Source organism: Rhipicephalus microplus, chromosome 5, assembly GCF_043290135.1.
Source record: "Rhipicephalus microplus isolate Deutch F79 chromosome 5, USDA_Rmic, whole genome shotgun sequence".
NCBI lineage: Eukaryota > Metazoa > Arthropoda > Arachnida > Ixodida > Ixodidae > Rhipicephalus > Rhipicephalus microplus.
Window position 1 is genome coordinate 24619136 of NC_134704.1, and position 25985 is coordinate 24645120.

Here is a 25985-nt window from a genome sequence, read left to right on the forward strand (position 1 = left end):
ACGAAGAGGTGCGATCGTCTGCCTTGTCGTTTCCAGGTATCTCAACATGACTTGAGACACAGCAGAAATACAAATGCCTTACTACATAAAAGAAAATTAGCTCACTAAACAAAAACGTCATGTTTGAAATGTTGATATCTAGTGGTTACACTTCAGTTTTAATTGCAAAGCGTTGTCCTCGCAGCGTCGTTGAAGACAAGACGCGTCATAAAAAAAATTATTTACATAAACACAGATACTCGCATGCCCCACAGGCTACAAAGCGCCACGCAGGCTAACTGCTCGTGAGCCTCTCCTTCAACGTGTCATCTTATTTTCACGCTACAACAAAACATGTGCATGTAGTGGTGTCGCTAGCAACTTGCTAACATAAACTTACGGGAAAATAACACTGATGCTTTATAATATAGGTTTTTTTTCTGACTCTGCCACTTGAGTTTTACACTATTCTCGTTTAAAAATTTATTTGTCGTTTTTTAAAGCGTATAAGCAGAGGCTGGCAGTACTTCAACATTTATTCATTATGAATGAACAATTAAGAGTTGACACGCGTGAAACAAAAACCGAACGAGAAGGTGTCTGAAGAAGACTGAAAACAGCTTTTATTTGCAAAAATAAAGAAACGTACAATTCAAGTGTTGAATATTGCAACTGGAACAAAAAGAAAATCACCGAAAGTGTCGCTTAAGAAAGACCCGCTTGCATTAAGTAACACTTATTTTTCGTGGATGACATTCCAGTAATATAAGGTCACCCACAAATTATACTACAAACGCGCATTCGGGTTCTTTCTCGCTACCAAAGCAAAAAAAAAAAAGCCAAGCCCTACGACAAGTAAAGCTTCAGGAAGAAGGACTTCCTCATTCCTAGCACCATTCGCACGAAACAGGCTGTATTTGTATCAAGCGAGCCAGCCATAGTTGATTTAGGAACTTTAAATCATCATATGTTCTATTTACCATAAAAATGGCTAGATAGCGCTGTCGTATGATTTTGCCAGGGATGTTCGGGGCGCATTTAGTTAAAATATAGTAATTTAGTCTTTCTCCAGAATTGAGACTTTCCTTGTAGCTGTTGTTAACTTTAAGTTTATTTGAACGTCTGTTGTTAGTTTATATATTTTGTTTATTTCCATATTATTATTGGCATGCAAAGCCCTCGTGTTACTACACATGCTGTGCCGTGTTCTCACCTTTTAAAGAAAACAACACACAAACCAAGCAGTCAATCATCTACACCATTTCGACATCTATAAATAAGCAATAAACAATGTCATGCTTGAATTTTTATATCACACCATGTGCAATAACACTGAGGAGGATGCACAAATCATCACCAGATTAAGTTAGCGCTGTCGTAAACAAGCCTTTACAGGATGGTTTAACATCGGCAGGATATCGGCCAAAGACAGCCCACGAACATTGCCGAGGTGCACGGGCCTTGTGGCAACGTTATGTACTCAACACCAACTGTTTCGGTGGCGTCCTGAAGCACGCATGATCACACATATAACACATCAACGGTAGGGTACCTGCAAGTTACATCCACTTAATACTGACCATGTGGCAGTCATGCAAATGCGCGTAGGATCCCACAAAATTTCACGCTGAAACTAATGCCGACGCGTACAGCAACCATTTCAAGGTTGCAAGATCCTAGGCGTCATTTTTTAGTATGTTTTAGTTTAGGCTACTCTGATAGGATTTCAAACTTCGTCACAAGAGTTCCCGTACAACCGTCTTTTCTTTTATTCATGAGCTCACTACACGAAAAAAAAAAATAAATGCTTTTATGTTACCTAGTACACGTTCTTCCTTGATATAACCCTGACCATGTTTCTTGGCAAATTCACTAAACGGCAGAGCTGTGCTTAGCACCCCATTGTGCGGGTTCTTGACGCGTCAGTTAGGTTGACGCGATAAATACTGATTGTGAGCGGAGAGTGATCACCAGGAAAAAAGAGTGAACATTAGCGCTGTATCCGTATCGTCACTCTCCAGTCATCCGCCTTAACAGCGCGCTAAAGTGGTAGACTTAATTGCCCACATGCACAAGTCTACGTCTCTATTACGTTGGGTATATAAGGCTAAGGAAAACCCCAGACAAAACGTGGGAAAATAATAAAGCAAGCATATGCGGACAGGGAACTTTGAAAAAGCCGTGTTTCCGAGTTGCAAAAGGAGTTTAGTGAACGTATAGAGATTCCCGAAGCATTCGAGCGTCGCATTTACATATTCTATGCTTACTTCCAAGACCTCCAGAAACTTTGGCAATTTTGTACAGTCAGTCAAGAGGACTACTCTAAGAGGAGCTAGGATTATTACTTGGTATGTGCGATTTTTCTTTTTTCTATTTTTACGACCTCCGCCTTGGAACATTTGCGACAAAGTTCCGTTCTACCTTTCTGTCTAGCTGCGTGCATAAAGTACTCCGCAAAAGCAAGAACGAAGACGTCATCGTTGTTACGATTTTCTTAACACATTCTTTGCCTTATCCTTCCTCCACCCTTTCCTTTTCTACAAGGGCATCGGCGTATTATTGCATCATGGCGCACATAACGTCGTTCGGGCTATGTCATTTCGAGAGCGATAACGGCACAACGGTAAATACCCTGCAGGTCCAAGCCTCCAAAAAGATAAGCTTATAGTTTCACCCATGCAGTGAACCATTTCGTAACACCCCATCACCGCAAGGTAGCTTTCGCAATCTATATAACGATCTCACGCCACTTTTGTCCCTTACACTGCCTACTTTGAGATTAACCAAAGTCCTCGAAGAGGAAAAAAAAACTGCTCCCTTTAAGATGCATCCACCTAATCGGTGCATGCCTATCGTATACCGCCTCGATCCGGTTCACGTGCGTGTCACCGCGTGTTGAGTGGCTGTGACGGGTGAGACTCTGTATCGCACGTTCTGCGCAAGCGAGCAGAGCTGCCAGGTTATTGAACGCACAGACGACATCTTCCATCTTCAATAAAGCGATCGCACGTTGCGAGCACTTCTATACGCCAGGGCGTCTTCGCAGCTGCTGTCATAATCAGGAAACCTCAATCACACGAGCCGCGTGTCTGCGCTCACGACGAGAGACTCGAAGCCGTTCGACGAGCCTCTTGTGAGATAGCCAGGAGTGGCCGCTCCTGCAAGCCGTCGCTTCTGCTGCCCTTGCGCCTGCCCCTCGTCTACTTTTGCTTTGACCGCCAGTGTCTTGGAAATTTTTCGGCTGCTTCATCTACTAGGACTGCATCCTTGAAAGGTACCACCATTTCACTGTAAGAAAGCGAGTAAACGGTTACTGCCAGGTAAACGAGTGATGTGTTCTCGGTATGTTTTATCAGCGTCGTTATCAAACCTTGGCTGGCTCACCAGCGTTAGGCTGCTGCAGTGTTTTCTGCTGCAATGGCGATAGCGGGGTAGCGCTAGAAGGAAGAAGACGACGGGATGCTTTTCTAGGAAGCGACTGAAAATATGGTGGCAAAAAAAAAACTTGACTTGCTGTGTACTGTACATCACCCCTCTGTTACGCAAACTGCAGTAAATTTCAACATCATGCAAAAATCAAGAAATACCTCGGCAAGCTCGTACCTTAAAGCACAAGGTCAATCCGAACGTTATTATAGATTCTATGCATCTAAACATTTTTCAATCTTTTTTATATCTTGCATTACATTATAATTCTGTCTGCGTTCACGTCTTATATTTAGCCCTACGAAAGCAACTAGCAGAATTTCATTTTATAGAGCGGATTACTTATGATCTGATAGCCTGCTCAGCTGTTCAAGTGTTCTTTATCTGGAATGTGCTATTGTCTCCTCGTTTTAGGGGTGTAGCCAAGAGTTGGCACTGCTGACGTATCCCCCCCCCCCCCGCCTCACCGATCGCATTGTATTGACAGCGGAACTACTGTAAGAAGAGACAAAATGGACCGAAAAGAGCGCTCTCTACAGTGCTCTTTCCAGTCCATTTTGTCTCTTCCTACAGTTGTAGGGCTCTTACTACAACACAACCACGATGACCCAACTCGCTCAAATTAAGTTCTCTCTTTCTTTCACTGTATTTCTCTCTCTCTCTCTCTCACTCTCTCTCTCTCTCTCTGAAGTCACCCTTTTGAATTCTATCTGTTTGAGCCCATCTCCCCCTTCTTTCTGTCTCTTTCTCTCTTTCTGTTTATGTCTAGCTTTTTACACCTGCGACACGCGAGAGCCTTAAGCTTTAGCAACTCGGCTGCAGCACGGGCGGCAGACAACGATTAAGGGGCGCACCTTGCAGCTTCTTTTGTTAACAGCCTGCACAGGGTGCTTGAACAGTATAGTTGAGCGCGAGCCTTTTCATGATGATCCCTTTCGATCTACAACAAATGGCACACCTCGAGCATGGCAACTTCACTCTGGCAGTGGACGACTTAGAGCAGTACGTACTCTACTGTAGGACAACTGTGTGAAACTATACAATAGACTTTCGAGGAAGGGTTGGTGATTAGGAGTATAGTATACGCTACAATGGTAAAGGGGTAAGCCGTTTTAATTGGCGACAGAGTGGCACTAACTACAAGGCCTGTTTAGAAAAGGCACCTTTGCTTTGGTGAAGACCTGGCCACCCTCGCTTGTTTCTTTTCGATTTTATCTTCCTTTGCTCCTCTCTTTATTTTTTACCGTTTCGCAGTTTTTTGTCCTTCTCTCTTTCTTTATTTCTGTGTATTTGTAGTTCTCTTCCTATTCTTTTCTTCACTAATCTTAATTTATTTTTTCGTTTTCTTCCTCTCTCAAATATTTATGCGTGGTATTGCTTGCGTTGCGCCTAGCAATGATACCATATGACAGCCTGGGTCGCTAATGTGATTCGCCTTTAAGAATTCGGAGCTAATACACTTTGTGAAGGTTCGTTGCCCATCACTTGATAGTGTTCGTCTGAGCAGTCATGCCCGATTATTTGCCGACTCTTGCCAGGAATTCAGGTTTCAGACCGAGAACCCGCCACACAAACACGTGTCGATTGGTAAAATCACCTACCTTGCACTCACGAAGGTGCTCGAAGCCCCGGATATGAGAAAGTGCCATTCAATGTTGTGTATATGTAAATTATTTCTGTGTGAAAGAGTGACGCTGTTGGCTGTGGTGAAATTTATTCTCTGGTTATTAACCGTATTCACAAGACACAGAACAATTTAAAGCCCAGTGCAGTTTGCTCTGATAGTGGTGAGTGGTCTAAATGGCAGTTTGTTCTATATCTGTGCATAACCACACTGAACTTTTCACTCAGTCACTCATTTTATGCTATATATGGCTACCGCAGCGTTCCTGGTTAATAGAAGTTTTGTTTCTACATTCCTGTAGTTTTCAAAAAAGCTCCAAAAAAAAGCGACACTTGCGAGCATTCTTGCGTGAAACTTGTCTTTATTTTTAACTCTTTACCCTAAATAAAACGTTAACCACGGAAAGAACCATTCAGGGTGAAGTGGATTGCATATCGATTGCGATGAGAACCAGTTTTAATCGTAAATTGATAAACGACTACGCCAGCTATGACATTAAGTTTAACAAGAGGCACTGTGAAAATTTTCAGAAATATTTGAAAGGACTAGTTAAAAGCACAGAGATTTACTTTAGCGTGGAAGGAATGTCAAGTTGGCGCAATAGTGGTATATTTTCTAAGCATATAGTCGCCAAATACGAATGATTACACCAATTAATGACGACATCGTGGTAACAGCACCACAGTGTCAGAAATACGAGCATGCCTTCTTCTGCGTGGCAACAGTGGCTAGACGATGGTTGCGCGCCCATACTTTCTACTAGTTTGACTGCCTGCCGTATAAGTTTCGCGTTTCTCTGAAAACTGGCTTTATAGTCATAGAGACCTCACGGGTATTGCTTTAAACAATATTGGCAGTACGAAATGGCGCCTTTACCACTAGGAAATAATGCGATAAACGTGCCTCGTTTTCATCGCGAAGCATTTCTTTGCGTACATCAATCACACTTTTGGCATCTACTGCGTATATATATATATATATATATATATATATATATATATATGAGATCTAACAGGCAGTAATGCCAAGGAATGTACAGGGGAAGTTATTGGAACCAATGGAATGTAAATAAGAAGAAAGAAAAGTGGATGAAAAAATAACCAGCCGTGAGCAGGAATCGAACCTACAACCTTCAAATAACGCGTTCGATGCTCCTGGCGATCGAACGCGTTATTCGAAGGTCGTAGGTTCGATTCCTGCTCGCGACTGGTTATTTTTTCTTCCACTTTTCTTTCTTCTTATTTACATTCCGTTGGTTCCAATAACTTCCCCTGTACATTCCTTGGCATTACTGTCTGTTAGGTCTCATTAATATTGTGTTAAAACACGGAAAAACCAGCCCTTAGGTACACACTTCTTTCCCTTATATATATATATATATATATATATATATATATATATATATATATTGTTACCACATGTGTAATTTAGGTATGCCCACCTGTGTAGCGGGGAACATGGTGGTAGCAGAAGAAGAGGACGTTCGGTTGGTGGCAAGAGCTCGCTGCTTCGCGTTCACTGCGGTATACCGTCGAGTCGACCGTTACGTCTGCTTCGAATAAACCCCTCGCAGACGTAACAATATATATATATATATATATATATATATATATATATATATATATATATATATATATATATATATTTAAAGCCGCTTATGAATGTGTGCTCTCCTGATCACCCCCTTAACTTGTCATGAACTAAAATTAGTATGAGAGGTTAAGATGGTTTTACGAATATGACACGCTAGTCGATGCTTGAATAATTCCACGATCCCGTTGCGTACATCCTCAAACACTTCCCGCTGAGCAGTGTCACATACCCGCTGACGGGTATGTGTCACTGGAATGTGGGTATGAGCCACAGGTTATTAGAGCCCCGCCGCGGTGATCTAGTGGCTACGGTACTCGTCTGCTGACCCGCAGGTCGCGGGTTTGAATCCCGGCTGCGGCGGCTGCATTTCCGATGAAGGCGGAAATGTTGTAGGCCCGTGTGCTCAGATTTCGGTGAACGTTAAATAACCCCAGGTGGTCAAAATTCCCAGAGCCCCCCACTACGGCGTCTCTCATAATCATATGGCGGTTATGGAACGTTAAACCCCACATATCAATCAACAGGTGATTGGAACTCGGTATCTACCCAGGAATGGGGACAACGCACATACAAAAAATTAATGCGATGGTCCCAGCAGGAATAGAACACCAGCAATCTGCGTGGCGATCAGGCATTCTACTACAGAGCCACGCCAGACCTCGGAACTGCTTTTCCAGTATTTATTTATTTATTTATTTATTTATTTATTTATTTATTTATTTATTTATTTATTTATTTATTTATTTATTTATTTATTGTACCCTCAGGGCTTTACAGCATTGCAGGGGGCAGCGGGCACTGACGAACAATGTTAAAGAAAAGAATGCTTAGACAAGACACTAGAACATTATTAAACACTGGAAAGCAACTATTATCAACTGCAACTATTTTATACAGCCAGTAGATTATACAAGAAAACTAACAACAAAATCAAACGTTTACATTTCAAACACCAAGTATGTTATCGAGCGATGTTTTAAAACTGCAAGGCGAGGTGATGGATGCAACTGATTGTGGGAGGTAGTTCCAATCCTTGCAAATTTTAGGCAGGAATGAGTGGGAATATGTTGATGTCTTGAAGCGAGGAACAGCGACTTTCTGCGCATGGTCAGTGCGAGTTGAAATGTATGACGGTGGGGTTATTAATAGTGAACGCAGAAGGGAGTTGTTGTAAATTTTGTTGTAGACCCTAAAGTTCATGAAATGTATTTTGTGGTTGCAGTGCTGACCATCTGATTTTATGAAGCTTACGTATTGTCACGGAGTCGTGACGTGGATGAAAAGAGCAGGCAGTAGGTCGAATAATAAACTGTTTTTTCGGGCCTACCTTGTGGTCACGTAAAAGGAAAGCTAGATTGCAGCGAGACATTTGCACAGGTAGCGGCGAGCAGAGCGTCGGCCGCCGATCAACTGACAAGCGGCGAAGCGTGTCGGCATTTATATCCTTTCCATCGAATAATTAAGCGTTATCGCTAGCGGTGACGTAGGTTCTCGAATAATCTGTATTGTTCACGATGTGGGCGTAATCTTAACAAAACTATCCACTACAGCCTCGAAGCCTCTCGAACATCTTAGACGCGGTTTGCGCGGAACGTAGTGTAACGGGGTGATAACAAAACTTGGGGGAAGGAACGTGGCATAAGTACTCTTTTAATACAGCCGTCATGTCAAGTTAACGTGAAGTTCAGTTAAGCACCGTGTGCTGGAGTCTAATTATGAAGCAACGTCCAGGGCTCCTCGAAAGCAGCAGCGCTTCATAGAAGCTTATTGCCTATGGTGTTGCTAATACTAACGCTACTGTTGGCATCGTTACGCGAGTGCAAACTTGTTATATAAACATCTGCAACTCTTCATCCAATTACTGTGCGTGCAACATTTGTACATATATTTAGCGTCATTTCATGACCTGACGCTCAATAAAAATTACAACATGGACACCTTTTCTTCGCATGCTGTCACATAACATCGATTCCCGAAGTGCGTGAGATCTGCCAAACTTGTTTTACTAATTGTACCTCTCGCTAAGCGCACCCAGACATAACTGAGATAAGCCACAGCCAATTTTTATTATGTGCTTATCGATGCCACCTTAGCGTAGTATCACCAATATGCCGTGTCTAGACGTATGTTAACTAGTTGAGCTACCCAAAATTTTAGTCATCTAGATAGAGATGTGCCGCTATTCGTCAACGTAGATGAATCCACATCGAACGGGGCTGTAGCTGCCATCGCACAAACTCTCGTGTGTCAATGTATAGTAAACAATCAACTACTTCTTTGAAGGCACGCTTCAGTTTTATATTGTACCGACTTCTATGACAGAATAGTCAACCACAATTTTTTCGTCTTCTCAGTCGGTGCACTGACTCCCGCACCACTGCTAAAGGTGTTTACACACAACGTGGTTCCGCACAACCTGCAGATCCGAGGCATTGCAGCATTATGCGCCTCACAGTGTTTCCGCATTGTCTCCGTGACTGGTCCACCACTGACCAATCAACGATGTCATTTGATTACGTCATCACGTGGCGGCACGTAGCGTGACGCCACGGCATTAAGGTGGCGTCACAAACTTGGGCTATATGTACGGGGCGTCATACGGTGACATCATCACGTGAAGATTTTTTAAATCAGTTCTGTTGACGTCGATTGTCAGCTTTCAAGCTTGATGATGCGTTTATAGGACGGACGGACGGACGGACGGGCAGAGAGACGGACGGACGGACGGACGGACAGACAGACAGACAGACAGACAGACAGACAGACAGACAGACAGACAGACAGACAGACAGACAGACAGACGGACGGACAGACAGACAGACAGACAGACGGACGGACAGACAGACAGACAGACAGACAGACAGACTGACAGACAGACTGACAGACAGACGGACAGACGGACGGACGGACGGACAGACGGACGGACAGACGGACGGACGGACGGACGGACAGACGGACGGACAGACGGACAGATGGACGGACGGACGGACAGACGGACGGACGGACAGACAGACAGACAGACAGACAGACAGACAGACAGACAGACAGACAGACAGACAGACAGACAGACAGAGAGACGGACGGACGGACGGACGGATGGACGGACGGACGGACAGACGGACGGACGGACGGACGGACAGACAGACAGACAGACAGACAGACAGACAGACAGACAGACAGACAGACAGACAGACAGACAGACAGTGAACTTTTAATCGATCCTGAGGAGCTACTGAAGCACCATCACAGGCATGGTCAATCATCTCGCACACATAGGCCGCTCTGGTTCAGTGCATCGCCGTGTTGTCACGGATTTAAGGCCACAGGAACGTTTACGTTGATAAAGAAGACCAAACTAATAGACCGCCTTTGTTAATTTTTGTCCTTGTTATTTTGGTATATTAAAAAAAGTTTGCTATATAGGCGCGATGATTCAAAGTTTGTCGACTTTCAGTCACCGGGCGGGAATTCGCATTTTTTTTTTGCCAACGTAGTAATAACTTTTGCGCAGTTCGAAATTTCCCCGGGGACGAAAACGTCAGCGATGTCGTGGGAACGCGGCAAGCGCACATGGCTTAAAGAACAGTACGCTTTCCATAGTATCGTATGGCGAGGGAAACCGCAGAATCGACCGAGGCATGTCCCAGTTGTGCTTTCTTTATAAAACTGAGCTTACATGATGAGCGCCTTCATTTGCAACTGACAAGACACCTTCATAGGCTTGTGCATACGGGGGGGGGAGTCAGGAGGGTTGGCTCCCCCCCCCCTGGTTATCAAAGAGGAGGGGGGTGCAAAATTAGCCTACATTGATTGTTAGGGAGGGGGCACCTCAACTCGGCAGGGGGGGCGAAGTCAGTCCTGTATATTGACTTAGCCTCCCCCCCTCCCGAAGAGGAATGCTCACGTTTATGGACACCAATCATTTCCTGCGGTGCCGTGCAGCTGTGCAATGGTGATACTTGGACATGCAGCACATTTCCACGGCCCTCATCTGCCGAGATACGGTTCTTGCATCCCTAATGTTCGAGCCTCCGTGGAATACGCCCGCAGGCAAATGTTTATTTGTGTGTGCATGTGTACACGTACTTGCTTGCGTGCGGGCTTCAGCAGAGCTTATAGCTTTTTGCTGCCTTGCCGGCAGATTCCCAAAGTTATACGTAATTACATTTCTATACTTTTGAATATATCACATAAAAATATTCGGTTATATGAATTTCTAAATTTAAACGCTAGATAGCGCCTACAACTAGCAATGCGGGCCTTTCTTAACTATTCCGGTAAGTAAGCACGTCATAGCTTTTAAAGCGAACGTGTAGAAGGCTGACTTTTGGTGGATCTTCTCCGTGAAATAATAGATTGTAGAACGTAGAATAGGACGTAGAATAGGCTTGTCGAACAATAACTAATGGGTGAGGCAGACATAGAATCAAAAAGTGCAAAACCCAATGTTAAAGGGAAGGGAGCAATTTCATATCATGGACATATGGAAATAATTCAGATTAAACAAAACCACGTTGCTCCAATTTTTTTTTCTACAAACAATTTTGGAACAGAAACGTTAAGCATTGAGCCTATGTTTTGCTTTTGCTCATGTAGTATGTCCATTTAGAGACCATATGGAATACTTGCAAATGTGAAATCATCAATCCAGTTCTGATTTGTAAAAGGTGTTCTGTTTCACTTTGTCCAGTTTGCATTTCTGGGCCACCGCACTGAAACGTAGCGACTTAAAAGCAACAATGCCAAATAAGAAAATTTGCTCCAGATGTTTTCAAAATATGCGCTTAATGAATCCCTCATTTTTTCTCTTTCAGGTGGCAACCTCACCTGAAAACACTAAATCATGGAGTTCGAAGACGTGCTCGAAAAACTCGGGGGCTACGGAAAGTTCCAGAAAATGCTGGTCTGGGGATACCTGGCGCCCGCTTCCATCCTCATGCCCGGATACTTCATGAGCCAGATCTTCCTGCTGTCCACGCCTAAGCACACTTGCCCCCTACCGGGCCTTGTGCGCGACACCTACAACCTAACGGCATCCGAAACGCTGCAACTGAGGACTGCCCTGGTCAGCGAAGACAACTGCAGGATGTTTCCGCTCTCTGCCCTCAACTCGAGTTTAGTGACACAAATACTGAACGGTGCAAACAGGTCGTCGTGGCTTGGGACTGGCGACTTGCTGTGGGAACCGTGCGAGATGTTTGACTACGACAAGACATATTACGACAGCACCGCTTCGACTCAGGTATATTGCCACATGGTGGTGACGTTGAAGAAGGGTGCGGTCACACTGGTCCAGACGAAAATCTATTAGGCGAGTCTGTGCCACAAAAACCAACTCAAAGTACAAGCAATACGCTCTGTACACTGATAGCGGAGATCAGACTCATCGGGCATCGTTAATTTGATCTACCACGAAAAATGTTGACCTTTATATATGAAATCCAGCGTTGTCGCTGGGGCTCGTGCTAGCGCCAAAGTTACTCAATTCGGGCGCGCAATCTTATTCTATGCTTGAGTGTTTCCCCACGTTAATAACAATTTTTCAGTATAATAATATTCACTATGCGGGCGTAAGCAAGTGCGCTAACATTATGTACGCGGTGTGCCTTTCTCTATATTTCGACGAACTCATGATTACTTTGCGAGGAAGCTGCAACCGGAACGAAATGATACAAAGTGTTATAGATAACACAGCCCAAGGCCAGTGTAAAGTTTCGCTTCGGTGGCACAAAGTGGTCAATTTCGTTCTGCTTACCTTGTCGAATACGTGTGATCTTTGTCAGCTTCGTCTTTATCAACGCACCGTGGACAATCAGAAAACTTCGCATGATATACATTCTGCAATGAAATCTGCTACCTTTTGTAGTTATTATAACTGTCTTGTAGCGCAGAAGTTGCGGAGTCGAAGTAAATACATTACGTCAACTAATGCATTTTTAAAAGTTGTGCAGCGAAAAAAAAAGGTGGCAAGGTGAAGGGAGGGAAATTATATTCGAAATCAGTTCACGGCTGTTAAAGAAAAGCCAAGTAGGGAGGCGGAAATACCAGCTACTTAGCATTCATTCATTAATTCATTCACTCAATACAACGAGAATGTCACAGATTTTTGTGGAGAGCTCTTTCAGTGCGGAGAGTATTCCAGGCACTTCAGTGGCCAACCAGTCTTGCAGTTTTCCTATTGAAGAAAAATATATTTATAGTTTACATTTGAGTAAAGCAGAAAAAGCTTTTGACGCGCGAACTCAAGTAACCGAGAAAATTATGCAGACAACTTTATATTTCTTTTATTCTGCCAGGGGGACATTTACAAAAGCAAAGCAGTTGAGACTTTGGTGAACTTTTCGCGAGTTGGAAACAATAGATTATTTTACCAAAGCCGTTGAACTTTCATAGTAGGACCAGTATTTAAAAAAAAGAAAAAAATGGTAGCCAACTTCGTTATGCCGTCTCACAGGAATCACACTTTTTAACATATATATCACTGGTGTGCCGCGCGTGGGTTGAACAAATTGCTTCCATCCGTAACGTATTTTCATGCAGCCTCACTGAGAGCTGCGTTCAATTTAACGCTCGCGTTACTCGTGGGGGCCGGCTAATTCCCTTGTCGTTCAGCGCAGAAGAGCAACGTTTTCATCCACGTCTGAATACCGTTTTTCATTATATTTTTATTATTTTTACAGGTCTACATTGCCCTGTGTTGGCTTTCATCGCTGCTTGCAATGTATAAACGTTAAATATCTAAAAGCGCGATCACATCTTTTTCGCAGAAATGGCCCTGTAAGCGCCCCGTTTAGATGCATTTAATTTAACCTCTTCTAGAGTTAGGGCTGCTAGATTAGTGAAATGAGCAAATTTGACAATTATAAGTTTAAAGCATGGCATATTGGCAAGGTTATTCGCGTGCTCAGTCAAAGCGGCTGGAGTCTGATTTCCATTCAGCGAAAATTGAGAAGCTAGAAATGTGATATGCAAATCTCCCGCTGCATGAAGCAGACCATTAAACTTTAAAAGAGTTGACCGTTTTCCGCAAGTTGGTATTTTCACATTAAACCATCGTGAGTATAGTGCAACCAAACAGGACACACGAGCAGTACGTCTGGGCTCCTCTGTTTCCTTTATGTGCGTCTTGTTAGGTTGCTCTACTCATGATGGTTTGTACGCCATCAAACGTATTCATGAACATTTCCGTCTAATCCTGACAGGTCCCAGCGAAATCAAGTTCAAGCAATCAATCATCGTAACCATGAACCAAACACCTTCCAGTGCTAAACAGATGCATACTTGAAAGGAAGGAAAGAAGCAACAAAAGAGAGAAGGCAGGGAGGTTAACCAGAAAGTGATCCGGTTGGCTACCCTACACAGGGGGATTAGGGAAGGGTACAAGAAAGATGCATTCTAAATTTTCTTTTATCTGTACTCGCCTAATTGTACGGTGTACTATGCCTAGACAGGCTATGTAGACTTCGGTAAGACCAATGTTACACCTGATTAAAGTTTCCTCTGTTCACTTCACTAGAGCGCCAATAGAATACAGTGGTTAGTCTGGCCTCTCATTGACCGTAATGACCCTCCTATGGTGTGTGGAATTTCTAGGACGCTGAGGAGTACGCCTCAGCTATTCAGATCGCTCCGAAAGGAGCTGATACACAGGAACATAGTAGAGATAGGCGAAGAGGAAAACCGGAAGATTAACGAGATCTTAGCACAGAAACATGGTAACATCTCGTTCACGCTTACGGCTTAATGAACTATGTATCTTGTCAGTGCATGCTGGACTTCCGGGCCCAACGGCATGAAATTGTGGGCGAGTGCAAAATAGCCATGCTGTAATGACTCGTATATTATGCGAGCGTTTTAAAACTGTTGTTGTCTAGAGTGTGCAGTACGTTTATGAACATTGTAGTTTCTAAGCTTGTCTGGGAGGTACATTTATTGAATGAAAGAAAGGAAAAGTTCAATAAGGACGTGATTATCTTATATTGCCGGGTTCATTGATTTGCATTTGTCATTTGTACAAGTGCGGTGCATTGTGTTCTGTAACTGCGTAGTAATTCGGCTTTCTAGGCAACGTGAGCGTTAAATAAATTATTACCATCAGTCTGCGAAGAGCACAGTTTGAGTGTGCAATTGTGAAACTGACTTAAGCTGATAAAATTAAACTGATAACTAAAGCTGATAATCGCAGCTCTGGCGTAGTTTCTCGAACCCACTTTCCGAGTGGGAAGCTCTGACAATCAGTTCCTTATGAAACAATATAGCGATTTGAGTTCTTGTATCAGACCACCCAAATATCGTACATCTGGTGACTGCTTATTGTAAAACATCGGGTATAAGTATGAATGGAAACTGCAGAAATAACGTAAATTGGACTACCAAAGCACGGCGGCGACGTACTGGCAGCAATTATATTAAGCAATTAACTGTGTTTTAGCTAAACGTGACAATATCCGACATTTCCTTATTCGACATTTTGCCTGAACATCAAATGTACGTCACAGTGCTCTCAGTGTTATAACAGGCAGCTGTACTGGTACAATAAAAGAATCTATGTTATATAATTATCACTGGTAACTGGTAATAAGTTGTAAGGATGGCTGCATCACGGCCTGTTCTCTAAAGAAGCATCTAAGAAATTATAGTTACCTTTTTTAACTATAATAGACCTCGTCAAATATATCCATGAGTCAAATAGAAGCAAAGCTTTTCTAATGGAGTTGATGGGAAAGTAATTTGAAAAAGGAGTAGTGGTGGCTTACAACGTCTTTTATTTTTCTATTGCCTTGCAGTGGGACCTAGTCTGCGAACGAGGTCACCTTCCAAGTCTAGTATTCACAATCACAAGTATCGGAAGCGCCATAGGAACTATTTTTTTCGGTGCCCTATCAGATAAGTAAGAACTGCACGTTATATCATACGCTACTTAATGAACTAGGAGCTGTTCATATCAGACATCCAAAGGTTACAGCGAACGAATAGTACCTTTAAAATGCAGTAGCTTCGAGAATTTGAAGCTGCGTAACGCTAGTTTATTCGTAATCTTTAGCTTAGAAATTCTGGGATCCTAAAGCTTCGCCTTGAAGAGTTGAAGGTGATAGCGATATCCCTTTCCTATTGTGCACTTCAACCACTTAGTGCCTGCGTTTGTTTCCATGATGTTACTCGAGAAGTTTAGATTATTGATTCTCGACAAAGTTAAAAACGGCTTGTGTCAGTAAAGCTCTCGAATATGGCTGCATTCTGTGTAATGGGTAACACGTTTTCAACCGCAAAGCCGCTTTGATAATCACATGTTTCGACGCTCTATGGCAATGCGATATTAATGCGACATTGTATGTTTTATTGTAAAGCCTATATACAAGACGCATGTGCTTGTAAAGCGTGAGCGTTCATTGTATTTTCAAGCAGAGGAAATTATTTTAACTGCATTTCCAATCAGAAGCGTGACTCTCAGATTGATTGATTGATTGATTGATTGATTGATTGATTGATTGATATGTGTGCTTTAGCGTCCTAAAACCACCATATGATTACGAGAGGCACCGTAGAGGCGGGCTCCGGAAATTCCGACCACCTGGGGTTCTTTATAGTGCACACAAATCTGAACTCACGTGCCTAAAGCATTTTCGCCTCCATCGAAAATGCAGCCGCCGCAGTTGGGATGCGATCCCGCGACCTGCGGGTCAGCAGCCGAGTACTTTGGCCACTAGAGTACCGAGCTGGGGCTATACATAGCGAAGTAAATAAGTGCACGTTTAAGGGCTCTTTCTCTTTGTTCTATGCAATAATAATGAGATCTATAGACAATCACGTCGAGGAAAGTATATAGAAGTCATTAGAAGTAATTGTAATGCAAAATTGAACAACAATGGAACGTGGACAAAAGCATGACTTGCCGTGGGCAGTGACCGAAACTGCGGCCATCGAATAACGAGTCCGATGCTCTACCAACTGAGCTACTACGGCGGCTATTTCCTCGTCCACTTTGTAACGGCGTTGCCTCTAGAGCGTTGTGCTGCTCAAAACGGAGGCGCAGATTGTAAACTCAGCCATGGCAGCAGTATTTCAAAGATGGTGAAACGTAAGAATGGCCATGCGTTTTGGTTTAATGTGGAAACGTTCAAGATGGTCTGGACGTTATTCTTCAAATCCATGCGACTTGATTTTACTAGAAAAGCGTGTCATGCTTGCGTAGCTCGCAAGAGCGATGGAGCACGTTGGATTACCATGTTGCACATGATGATTATCCAAATACCGGTAGTAAACCCAACCAATAAATTTAATAAGTTTGTGGGTGGCTATTCTTCAGGATCGGTCGTCGGTTCGCCTTCTTCATCACTGTGGTGGTAGCTACCGTATTCGGCATCTCGTCCATCCTCGTGACCAACTTCGTGGCTTTCGTCGTCCTGAGGTTCTTCAACGCCACCATCATGCCACAGATATTCCAGCTCCCATATGTGATACGTGAGTATCCACTACATTTCGTGCTGATAGGCTCTGTGTTGTCAATCTACTGACGCACCAACCGAATGAGCATAAGCTCTTCCAATAACACCACTTATCGAAGGAGTTACGTACACTAGTCTTTATTTCACGAAAACATGCATGTTCTATTTTCAACTGCGGAGGCGATTGGCCTGCGTTTACTGTTTGTATATACATGTTACAAATTTCAAAGGCCCTACCATATCACCACAATAAGCAAGGTCACAGCCAACATATCGTAACACGTGTTGACGGTGAAAGTATGATGACAAAGCACTAAATTCCTCTACTTTAATTACATACCAGCATTAGGTATGCCGTCCTTCACCATTCTCACTATGCGGCGCAGCCTTGATTCAGTAAAAGTATCTGGTCCACGTTTCTTTACACGTCCACATTTATTTTAAATGTTCCATGTTTGTTTAAACGCTACACTGACTGATTCATGCATTCATCCATTCATCCATCTTTACATACATACTCATCAGTCAATTAATACATCTATTCATCCATCCATTCGTATATTTATTCATCCATCTATCCGTACGTCCATTCATCCATACATCCATACATTCATTCATTCATACATTTATTCCGCATCTCGTTCGCCCTCGTGTGATACGTATCTCATAATCAATCAATGGACGCAGATATTCTAGCTCCCGTATGTGATTCTCGCGTATGACATATGGGAGCCCAAAATATCTGCATTGATTGATTGATTGATTGATTGATTGATTGAGTGATTGATTGATTGATTGATTGATTGATCGAGCACGCAGTACTGGAGCTAGTGGGGCCGAAACAACGCACGGCTATGCTGGCCGTCGGCTGGATGTCGTGGACCGCTGGTCTGTGCCTGCTGCCGCTGGTGGCCTACCTGACTCGCGACTGGACGGTCCTCGGGCTTCTGTGCTCGGCAGCAGCCGCACTCAACGCGGTCTACTGGAAGTAATGGGTCTTTTCTTCTAAGGGCGGAGTCTTATAGCGTTCCCTCTGCATATTCATCTATGTGAATTTGGGCATGTCTGTCCAACACGCAAACACACACACACTTTCGGGTCATGCATCACCTCGTTCGGCGACCGCAACGCCCATTTAAGTCAATAAAGAAATTGTAAATGGGTGCAGCAGACAGCCACCAGACGAAAGAAAGGTAACTCTTGCGTGGTTCAGCTTATTCCGATTTACGCCTAATCATTTCCTCGTGTACTCACACCACGTGCCATGAGCAGCTACGCCTTTCCTCCCCTTGGCGCCCATCCTGTTGGTCTAAATGTCACGTGTTAATGTCTCTATACCCGCTTTGCATGAACAACCTAAGGCACAGTAAAAAAAAGAAAAGCCGCCTAACGAAGTTCTCAACGTTCGTTAACTCATGTTTAGTGTTTACTTCTTCAGTACGACCTACTGCTTTGTTTGGGTGGATGATACTGAAAGGGTTCAGCATTGTATCCACGTGACCTCGGTTCACGTCGTCACACGTGTTCTCTGTCCTTTGTTGACCAGGCTGCTGCCAGAGTCTCCGCGCTGGCTTTTATCGCGGAACCGTTTCAGCGAAGCCACCGACGTGCTGAAGCGCATCGCCAGGACAAACGGCGTTTGCCCACCCAAAAACCTCGCCATTGACTTGGAGGTAATTGGCTAATCGAGCGTGCCTCAGCGCCTCTCTCATATCTGTGCTTCTCTCTATCTATTTGAGCATTTTTATTTACACGCTTCTTTGTTATCGAAAGGCTCTTCGCTGACTCTGTTATTGACTGAAAACCTGATAATGCCCGCCCAGTTGGCCCTGCGGGATGTGATGTTCGTGTTGATCAAAAAGAGCGGGAACAAGGAGGGTAAGAGAGAAGCAGTTCCGCAGGCGAAAAGTAGTTATGCGGGCGACCTGCTTACGGTGCAGTCGCGAAACAAAGTTAGCCCTTTGGTCACTAAAAGCGGGAGCTGTAATTGTACGCATGGCACAGGAAAAACTCGTGTTTCCCAACTGCGACCGAGGGTAGCGAGTGAAAAACAGAGGCCACTTCCCGAAAGCAAAGAGGCATGGTTCAAGAACCAGCCGTCTTGGGATAGCTATGACGGGGAAGTAAGAGCAAACACTTCAAAAGAGAGACAATACGCGACAACTGTTACTTTCATCAACTCAGAAATAAAGAAAATAAATCGTTCTTCATTTTTTTGTGTGTGTGTGACAAACGTCGAAGACGAGATGTATTCGTTCTTCGTCTGCCACAAACATGTCTTCAGCATCAACTGCCTAATGGTCTATTATTTTCTCTCGCTAGCGAGTCCAGAGGAAACTCGCCGAGGAAGAAAAGGTGGCTAAGTCGTCCACTGTTGACCTCATACGGATATCGAAAGTCCGAAGTAACTTTCTCATCATCACGCTGAGCTGGTAAGTAATTTGCGTAGAGTACAGTTTCATAGAGGCTGACAGGCAGAGCCACACTTATTTTCTGAGATTCAGGTCTTGTCGAGTATCTTTAGGGCTGGCCATTATTCAAGTCGAAAGAGACTAGCGGAAAAAACAGTCGGAAGGCCACACCAGAAGCTCTCCTCTCCTAACTTCGATTTTTGATGATCACACGCACATACAATCACCCGTACAAGGGAAGGAAGTATGTTCAGCCCAAATAAGATAATTTGTTAGTGAACGGTGCCACATTGATGTGGTCAAAAAATCACGTCGAGCAAGTTTTTATCAGCTTTCAATAATGCTTGCCGCACGTGTTACTTTTGGTATGTTCGGGTTGTCTTGCAGGGGCGTTCTGGTCATGCTACAAATGTGGCATAGAACAGCCTTCAGAGTAGTGTGTCGAGAATAACGATGTACAAAAGTTTCTATCATCATTGTGTACTACTAGTATAACCATCACAAACTAAATCTACTGTTTAATTTCTGTTTTGTATGATCCTCAGAGCACTATACAAAAGCGCATTGAACCTGTCACCAAAATGTCTTTAGTTACCTCTGAATATACACTGTTGAATCAGTGACAGTGAAAAAAAAAGCTTTGGCCTTCTCCACCATACCAGACTTTTACACTCACGGAGTGAATAAAGAAACGAAACAAAATGTATAAAAGTCCACAATCTCATTAATCACGCAGACGAGAGCCGTCTCAGCTCCCAACCACTGAGTCAGTCATGCTTTCGTCCTGCCATCAAGGGTCGCCAACGCGAGCGCGTACTACGGCATGAGCATCAACGTGACCAACATGAGCGGCAACGAGTTCGTCAACTTCTTCCTGCTGGGCCTGGTCGAGTTTCCGGCCTGCGTGATCGCCTGGTGGGCCATGGAGAAACTGGGACGCCGATGGATGAACGTCCTCTTCCAGTGCATGGTCAGCGCGTCGTGCATCGCCTTCTGCCTCGCGCCCGAAGGTAAGTGTCGCACCTTGACGCAATTGGTTGAGACGCCACACGGCAATAGAGCGTTCGTTATGCGTTAACGGTGTTTGCCACGGGCACCGTTGCCATGTTTCGTCGTCTAAAGCAGTCGGTAACATCAGGTGTGTTCAGCATACGAAGCGTTGCCCTCAATGCGAGCATCAATTCGTTGACTTCTTTATACAACGTCGTGCGATCATCCTGCTCTGACCTTTCATGATGCTTCAGCACATGCGTCCTTCCCCTAGTTAAAAAGTCGTGAAACATCTCGTCTTGGGGGCATTTGTTCTGGCAACACCGATTGACCCGGCTCCTACGAGAATTCTTTTATAACGGCAGATGGCAACACATGGTAGTGTAAAAGAATCTTCTCTGCGTGTGCCTCTAGTCATAACAGAGGTGTGAAATTTTGTCTTCGCGGTCGAGTGAGATGCTTATTGTGATACAAAGGACCAATGAAAATAGGGAACTGTTCTTTGAGTAGCTATTAAAATGTGTTTCAATCATGTAATCTGTTTCTTTTTTTTGCAAGACTGCAACGTTTTTGCGAATGTCGCGTTGCAAGAACTTTTTCCGGCATTCAAACATTTCAAGTTTGTCTGCAAGCGTAAATGGTGTAACATTAAGGACATTCGTTTCAGTAGCTGGACTACGATTTCGCTTCTTCTTACAGATGCCCTCATCACCGGTATCGTCCTCGTGATGCTCGCCAAGTTCTTTTGCACGGCGTCAGCCATGGTCATGTACCAGCAGGCGTCCGAAGTGATGCCCACTCCAGTGCGCTCCTTTGCTCTGGGAGCGTCTTCGTCGGTGGCTTCGACGATCACCATCTGTATGCCTTACATCATCTACCTTGTACGTTCGGCTAAACTGCTCAATCATTTCTTTCTTATAATACAAAAACAATGTCAGCACCTGAATTCGCAAATCAGTTAGGCGGAAACCCTCGAAGTACGCAAAGAAACTTCATAAGAGATAAGAAGTACCATCAATTCATTTGGCACGCTAAACTGGAAGTTCTCACTAATTTATTTATAGCTTTGTGATCCAAATAACTGACCTAAAAGTTGTCTCCTTCATTGGGCAGTTTTATAATAATCTACACGGCGATAACGTTGGTGTTTCAAAATATAACAGGGGTAGTCATGGCACATGCACATGCGTGTAACGCATGCACAGTGGCTACAAACGCCAAAAACGAGCCTTCGCGTGCATTCTTTGAAATCTTCCTATTAACAGTGCCATGAAAACATGAAACACATTGTAAGACGAGTGAATTCTGGGAAGTTTTTATAGGTCTCCGTCGCCCTGTCACTTTTTGTGGCAATTTACTACTACCGTGGAGCAGTTTTTAGTTTTCTCGGTAAATTTTTAGCAACCGTTTAACAAAGTTACTGGTGTATTTATTTATTTATTTACTCATTTATTCATTTATTTATTTATTTATTTATTCTACCAAGATCCGTGTATTAGGAGATCAGAACCACAAAAAACGTGCTGATTCTCAGAGTTTCTTGCTCTTCTTCGCACACTTTCGCGTGTTCAGATCCAGGACTGGTGTCCTGACGTGCCGCGCATTTACGCGCGATAAGTAACACCGTGTTATCCCTCGATCTCTTCTCGTAGGGAAAATATGGAACCTGGATCCCGTTTTCAGTCATAGCCACCCTCGCAGCTCTGGGAGGAGGATTTTCTGCCTGGCTGCCTGAAACCCGGGGTTACCCTCTGTACCAGAACATGGAGGACGCACAGAAGTTTTCTGCGAACCAGAAGTTTTTCTCTTTCAACAGGTGCGCGTTGTATGTGCATAAGATCATGCATGCTAGAGCAGCGAGCGAGAAACTGAACAACAAAGACGCCGGCCGTGAGACTAATGCTTCAGCTTACAGGAATGTGCCCAAACCAATAGTTATTACTAAAGCCTTAAATGGATATGCTGGCGATCCCATCCACGAGAGCCTACACGACATTGAAAAGTCTTGCAAGGCTAGTAAGCTACATTAACAGCTCGGGAGAGGCACAAAGACCAGAAACTGGCATATCTGTTCGTGTCGCTATGGGAGAACAACTAAAGTGTTCAGGCACCAAGCCTCGGAACGTCTAGCAATGTCCCCATGCAATTCTCGCAAGTTCTAGCAAGGCCCCGTCCGTAACACCCCGTGACATTTGAGATAGTGGTGACGTCATCACTATTTGAGAAATTGCCAAAGCTTGTGACTTCATAAGGAAGTCGCACAGTGGCACAACATGGCGACATCATCATGACAACACGCATTGACGTCATGCGAGGACGTCATGATTTGTTACTGGCTAATTCCGGCGGTAATGCAGCACCCTGAGATGTGCAGAAAACTTCGGTTGGAGGATTAGGAACATATGAATGGACGGATAACGTCAGTGCAATTTATTGCGTGCTTCCCGCACTGCGACTCACTACACATCCTGCAGGTTGTCTGCTCCCCACTTCATAACATTATGCATTAAGAAGCACAGCAACTTTGCGCCTTCAAGTGTCACAGAGAGTAACATGCTGCCAGAGTTTTTCTTCCTTTTGTAAGATATTCAGAAAGGAGGGTTCATTTTCTTGTCGGTATTTCATTTTGTTCCCGATATTTTGTCGCAGCGCTCGAGTGGATTCTGCTACTTTCAATTTTTCTTGCGCAAGTCTTTTCAATAGCACTTAATACTACGAAAATCTGCATTAGCAGTTGAGCTCCTCCAGTCAGGTCAGGACATATACGTAAATAAGGTCACTGTATTTTGGCGCAATACTAGGGGCTCCTTCAGGCTTCATTCAAAGTAACAGTTACTTTCTTACCCAAACGTTTTGTGTGCCTCTGATGACACACGCAACTATAAAGATATTCATTAATGCTGGCTGAACATTTCAAAATATTGCAAAGTGTGCGAATAAACTACATGATGACTGAAACAATAGACTGTAGAAAATCATTCGTAGAAGCTCGATAGTTAACTTCGGCACCGAAGCCTGTACTTTCCATCATTTGCATGGTGGTACAAAGCTCGCAGCACCAATTTCCTCTCTAGGTTATTGTATAAAACGATGTTCTTACGATTCTCCCTACATTGCACCTTCTCTTATTTCTCAGCACAAAACATTAAACATCGCTCTGAATTGATGGTCCTGGCATCGCTGCTTCTGCGTCTGGTGTTAAGAAATCACGAGAATTGCTTTTCTCATTTCGTCGTAGCCTGAAAGCTATGCCGTGCACGAAATGTAGACGTTCCATATGAAAACATTCAGAGAAATCACACCTTGGCGTAAACTTGAAACAAAGACATTCGTATGCATTGTATTAATTTTACGGCATTTTATCGCCTGATTTACCAATGTTTCGCTTCAGTCTGTTTGCAAAGCATGAACTCAAACATTTATATTTATCTTGAAAATTGATCACGGAACACTATGCCTTCACTCGCGTGTCTATAATAGAGCTTTCAGCAGTTTTAGTATTTTTACTATTTTTACTATTTTACAAAATATTTTAGTATGTGATATCTTGGAGATGCCTAAACACTGCCGTCGGGTTGGTTTGTTTTTCACCGCAGGAGGCCCAAGGAGCAGCAGCCTAGTCTAGACCCCCAACTAAACGAGAAAGAGATGAGCCTGATCTCAAACGGTCGTCGTCCTTGAAGAGCTCTTTAGAAGTGATACTACAAGTTCAGAGCCGATGTGTTTTTTTTTTTCTAAGCTACCAGCGCCGTGAACTGGAACGGTCAACATTTCAGCTCCTTGATCTGACACTCTGACGTCCAGCCACTGTTTATAGCGTTCAATACCGAGTTTAATTGTCTTTATTGGTGAATTCATGAGGCATCATCCGCGTATGCATGTTAGTGATAAGCGTCTGGCTTGAAAGACAGGAAAAATCGGTTTAATTCACATAATTATGCTGCATAGGCATTATTCATCCTCGGCAAGCGGTTTCCATAGATTAAGGCATCTGTGTTGACTTAGTACGTAACTGGCTGGTAAAGGTACGTAACACCTAGCAAAACACAACGACATCGGTATAATCACCCCTTAGATATCTACTGCTGGTAATATATGTTTTTTTCTTTAGTTGACGTTTTATTATTGTTCGATGCTATGCAAAAGAAATTGAAACCAACGCACAATAATAATAAGAGTATGGTATTCAAATTAGCCAGTTAACTTGCAGCTGCTAGAGCGCAGTAAAAGTGTTGAACGCCAGATTGCGAACAATGGTGAAACGAATGCGCTGATGATTATAAATAACAGTTGCTGGTCAAACGAATGTTTCTATTGTATAATGAACAATTTTTCGTTTTAACAGGCAAGCCGTAAAAAAATCTTACGAGCCCGAATCAGCTATAAAACTTGTCTAATAAGTTCGACTGCGAAGTCCGAAAGATCTGCGCATCTTCGAGATGTTCTCTGTGAATATTAGAATCCAACGGCACAGTACCACTGCTTTTCCAAGAAAGCATCATAAAGACGCTGATTTGTAAGCAGAGTGAGTGCAGATGTCCGTCTACTGTAGGTACTAACTTTCAAACAAGAAAAGTAAGAAAAAAAAGTTCAGGGGAGACGGAGACCGGAGGTGACAAAAGACTGAGCGTGTAATGTAGCTGCAGCTTGCGTTTCGAAGAGTCGACTTCTCTTCATTAGAGCAGCTACACGTATACATGTCCACCTGTTGAAACGTCAACTCCAACAACATTCACTATTAAACAATATTTCATAAGGTCCATAACATGTGCCATGGTGTCCATGACTTTCATGTCATTTCTTTCCCCACCCCCGCTGTGTATGATCCCATGTTTCTGTGATTAAAGAGAGGTTGTCTTTCACTTTGCTGTTCTAAATCGAATGCCAACTGACGAGAAAGAAAAATATGCTTGAAATACTTGAAACATTCAAGGATTTCGATTCCTTTCTCCAAAGAGACCAGCCGTGTGTTCGAAGTATTAGCTGCTCGCACCATGCGCTGGCAGCGTTAGCCTACGTTGGACCAACAGCAGCCAGTAGCAGCCAAGATTAGGCAGAATTTGACCAGAACAAGGCGACTTAAAACGTCTGTGATATAAGAATATCTACTGCCACTCAACATTAGGAAGGGCTGGTGAAATGCATCCGAGGCCTTTGTGTAGATTTCCTAAAGACCATAATCGCTTCTTAATGCAGTACCCTTAAAAAGTTAATTAGTCGGGAAGTTAATGCTGTCGAATAATCATAGGATTACGTGACAGCTTGCGTCTCCTATTTTACATCACTATTGTGTTCTTTTTTTTTCTTCTAATCTGAACCTTGAAACCAGTGTTTATTAAGCCAACTCACGAACTGCTATTAAACTGCTCAGAACAAAAATTTTGACCACGGATACAAGAGACGAGGACCATTGCAGGTGCGACTAGCCCATCCAGACACTCTACTTCAGCACGAACTGCTTCGCAAATTCCAGTTTGTTTTTCACAGATACTGCTCATTAGAGTTAAATATGCCCGA

General features: G+C 43.5%; 1 protein-coding gene across 1 annotated transcript in view; it reads left to right on the forward strand.

Moving 5' to 3' along the window:
- The first annotated feature begins 3115 nt into the window (after positions 1–3115).
- The window catches only part of LOC119174878 (uncharacterized), a 77839-nt gene continuing 54969 nt past the window's right edge, over positions 3116–25985 (forward strand). The window contains exons 1-10 of the mRNA XM_075894276.1: positions 3116–3253; positions 11437–11864; positions 15409–15512; positions 16929–17083; positions 17887–18055; positions 18614–18740; positions 19390–19499; positions 20274–20488; positions 21168–21349; positions 22121–22284. Of these exons, the coding sequence (XP_075750391.1) occupies positions 11466–11864; positions 15409–15512; positions 16929–17083; positions 17887–18055; positions 18614–18740; positions 19390–19499; positions 20274–20488; positions 21168–21349; positions 22121–22284 (1625 nt within the window). The 5' untranslated portion in view covers positions 3116–3253; positions 11437–11465. The remainder of the gene's footprint in view (positions 3254–11436; positions 11865–15408; positions 15513–16928; positions 17084–17886; positions 18056–18613; positions 18741–19389; positions 19500–20273; positions 20489–21167; positions 21350–22120; positions 22285–25985) is intronic.